The sequence below is a fragment of the Bidens hawaiensis genome, unplaced genomic scaffold (genome assembly GCF_021521415.1).
Source record: "Bidens hawaiensis isolate Kalapana, Puna unplaced genomic scaffold, B.hawaiensis_p1.1 tig00059344_1, whole genome shotgun sequence".
In the NCBI taxonomy this organism is placed as follows: domain Eukaryota; kingdom Viridiplantae; phylum Streptophyta; class Magnoliopsida; order Asterales; family Asteraceae; genus Bidens; species Bidens hawaiensis.
The window spans coordinates 51,811-55,811 of NW_027506440.1; the positions used below are offsets into that span (position 1 = coordinate 51,811).

Sequence of the window (4,001 nt, forward strand, 5' to 3'; positions counted from 1 at the left end):
GATGGAGGCTGGGCATTGCCTCTGCAAGTTTGTTTATTAACAAGTGAAAATTGCCTCAGAGTTTGTATTCTTTCAGTGAAGGATTAAGTTAAATGCATATTCCTATTTAATTGCCTGAATGACTCATATTCTGTCACTGCATAATAACTATTATCATCTACAAAACTATATTTATGTATTATTATCAACTTAAGGTGGCTTTCTTAATCTTAAACACAGACAAAACATCCAATTTTAACCATTTTTGTTTTACAAAAACCGCATCAAATTATATTCTTTCTAACACTGCTACCATTTTATCACAAGCACAAACACAATCTTTATTTCTTCACACATAAAAACAAATGTGCCATCTGTTCTACAGGGAAAAAATTAGTCTAAACCACATGATGGCAGCATCCTTAGTACAATCTCTTTCGGCATTCTGATGTCCCACAATGACATGGCAGCATCCTTACATTACCATCATTGTCTACAACACTGTCAAGGGCATAACCATAGTCATATGTAAGTTCCTGTTTCAAACACAATTCCCCTCGTTAGCGAGCCCAAACTACAATCAAAATAGCTAAAAAAAGATGAAATACCTACCTGCATGGGGGCTATGTTGTCAGAAGCAAACAGAAGTATTCTTGCGAGTTTTAAATCACGATGTGAGCTTAAAACACACTGAACAAAAAGGTTCGGATCACAACTGTGGTTAATAAACCTTGCGACATTACCAATACGCCCTGCGTCTACGCAAAACTCAGGCTCAGGCATGATGTTTTCATCCAATTTATTATTACCTAAACATTCAGATACATCTCCCTGCCTCCTCTGATCAAAGTTTAAAAAGTTAGAAAAAAGAAATCCAACTTAGAACTATAATTTATCTACACTCACCTCTCTTCCTCCAATCCCCTTCATTGTTTGCCAGCAATCAATTTCAAATATGTAATCATTTTCAGCAACATTGTCCAGCTCGTTTGTCCTCCTAAGCTCTCCAATATATTCACATACAGGTGCACCCGACGGGATAAAATCTTTGGTCTTCACAGCCCATCCTCTATCTTTGGTACGAAAGATCTCAAGTTGATACTTTATCCCTCCCTGGGATATGCGGTTGATGCAACCAGGCCCACATCCACAGTTTGGTCCACATTCAAACACAACATCCTTTGCTTCAATTAATCTGAAACATAATCTTAACTTACAACAAACAAAACAAAACAAAACACAACCTTACTAGGGTGGGTTGGGTTGATTACTAACCTTCCTCCATTGCTTCGTACATACGGAAAATCAGCACCGTTAAGTCTAGCACAAGAGCAGGTCTTGGAATTTTTACAAAATCCTTTGCAATCACATCCATCCGCATTTGGAGGTAGTTTCAAGTTGCTCAAAACTTGATTATACTTGGTATACGTAAATCCTTTCAGTTTTCAAACAACTTGAGATGTTAGTAAAATATGCTCATATATATATGAAGAGATGCTCAATACACAACCAATTTTAAGTAAACACAACTGTGAGAACTTAGATTCATAACTTACTGGTAATAGTAGCATCATCAATAGCATTGATAACAGGTATATGCATATCTTCTTGACCTTCAGTTATATCCAGGGACACCAACCTTGAAAAGGAAAAAGTTCATCTGCTTAGAGTGAGTTGTTAATATAAATAATATATAGATTTCAGATTAAGTCATACTGGGGTGCTTTAACAGAAGCCCTTGAACGCCCATTGCTATACTGGACCTGTAAATGCAACTGTTAGTTACAAATGACATACTATATACTATGATGCATAATACAATTAACCTGATTGCTTGTCAATATTGGCTGTCCTTCAAGCCGTTTTAGGCGATACTTGTATACAACAAAACCAGATACACCTTCTGCAGGCCAGAATTCAGACACCTGAAACCACAGTACTTACATCAATAAATTGTTGTAAATGGTATATTAAGACAAATGAACATCATCTGATAATGCTTTACTCATTGGAATCATCACTTGTAACACCCGCAAATTTGAACACCACACACTTAGATCTTGTTGGGTTCATGTTAATGTAGTGGAGTTAAAACACATTTGGATGCATGCATCTTAATATGATAATGCATAATTTAGTTTTGTTGTAGTACACCTACGGCTTTAACCAACCTTTTAAGCATGCAACACTTAAATTTGAATGCCAAACACCCTTTCCTATGTTAAGTTTATAGTCTCTAAAAGTTGTTCTCTAACCTTACTAATTAGCGACCTGTTTTAACAAGATTGCGTAACCTTAATAGCACTATAGAGATCGAATGTATGGCAAGTCTTATTAAATAAAGAGGCGCTATTTAAGATTTAGAAAGGTAGGCTCATGTGAAATAGCAATTTTTTATAACTAATGTCACCATGTTCAACTAATTTGGTGCAAAACTGGACAACGTTTTATTGTTTTAGCATATCATTATATTCTATAATCAGATGTTAGAGTCACTTTGTTTAATGTTCATGCACAATAATTTCGTTAAATCATCTCATGCATTAAATTTGTATCAGTTTTGTTTTTTTCTTGGTGTTAAATTTATGGCAGGATACAAAGAGTGGCGTATTAGGATAAAAAATAAGTTAGGCAGAAAAAAAAAATCACATACGCTAAACTAACAAAATACTATACTGCATATCAAAATATTTAGTTGGCGTAAGCGATATATCATGATCAATAACTAACTCATAACAGATGGCCTTTACCGTGTACAAGCCATCGTACGTGTATATTTTGAAGTGATTGCCACCTGTGTGTCCTCGAATAACCCTGACAGGTATAGACTGTTCCATACTATTCTGTATACATAGAAACATAATATAAGTTACTGAAATGCATGTGGTAAAGAAATAGAATAAGAAATGGTTTTGCTGACCTTTAAAGCCAAATTACCACGTGACATCTCCTGATTTTTGAACTGATGCTTACCACCCGTAAAATGATTTCCACCTTGACCCGTATAAACAATATCTTCATAGTTATCCTGATCATCTTCGTATTGACCGGACAATACAATTGCTATAGCTATTGGAAAAGTGTAGCCTTTGAAACCCTCCTGCAACAGTGATCTGATAAATCTAGATCTAAATAGAATATGATAAGTGAGCAGCAAGTAGTAAATAGTTATACCATTGTTTTGTAAGATAATCCCATATAATCAATGCCATTAAGCCAGTGACTATGAAGACCTAAAGCAACCATTTCCGCTCGTGAGTAAAACTGATAACCGACATCGACACCTGCAGCATATTAAAGCGTGTCAGGAAATTGGAGGATCATGAGATCCAAGGATGACGTGCGTACCGGGCAAGTGACCGAATCTTTTAATCGGAAACAGAATTTCATTAGACTCAATCATCTGCAGCATCATGATCATGTATAAGGTAGTGAAGCAGCAATGAGTATAATAATAAGTTAGAAGAAAGTATAAAAATACCTTAGAGATGGCCTTCAAATCGGGACGGTGAATAGAACGCTTTGCATCAGGTGGGTGTTGTATATCAGGATTAGCATTCTGATTAAGGTAATATTTGTTGTATAGTCTAAGAGTTTTCTTGACCCTTGCTATATCATCTCTGGCCGGAGGAGCATATGCATATGCAAATGGAATTGGGGGTTGGGGGCCATCATTTCTTGGTCTTCTATGGTTCTCTCTCTCTCTTAGCCGCGGACTGCATCTTCTTTTCGATTCTGATTCCAGCATCAGCTTCTGGACTCGCTGCCCGAATTTCTTGGTCACCGTAACATCCAATGCCTCAGACGACTCCATGCCCTAACAACACCATTCTCATTCTCATCAAATTACTATTATTAACATCAACAACAACATTGCTACTTTAGGGTTTGTTTGTTTGTTTTAAACAACAACGGAACGGCGGCAATGCATTCATGATTTCTGTAATTTTGAAAAAACAAAAAAGAGAACCCACCTTCAACTTCAAACTTACTCGATGATGATGATTATGATTTCATTCGAG

The 4,001-nt window shown here is 36.2% G+C and overlaps 1 protein-coding gene across 1 annotated transcript; it reads right to left on the minus strand.

Moving 5' to 3' along the window:
* Positions 1-265: 265 nt before the first annotated feature.
* Positions 266-3,793, minus strand: LOC143617847 (histone-lysine N-methyltransferase, H3 lysine-9 specific SUVH4-like). Its single transcript, XM_077090267.1, has 12 exons — positions 3,461-3,793; positions 3,328-3,382; positions 3,154-3,263; positions 2,900-3,079; positions 2,730-2,822; positions 1,806-1,904; positions 1,696-1,742; positions 1,536-1,618; positions 1,255-1,414; positions 886-1,174; positions 592-819; positions 266-515 (listed from the first exon to the last, which is right to left on the minus strand). The coding sequence occupies exons 1-12, from the start codon at positions 3,791-3,793 to the stop codon at positions 402-404; spliced, it is 1,791 nt and encodes a 596-aa protein (XP_076946382.1). The 3' UTR covers positions 266-401.
* Between the last annotated feature and the right edge of the window lie 208 nt (positions 3,794-4,001).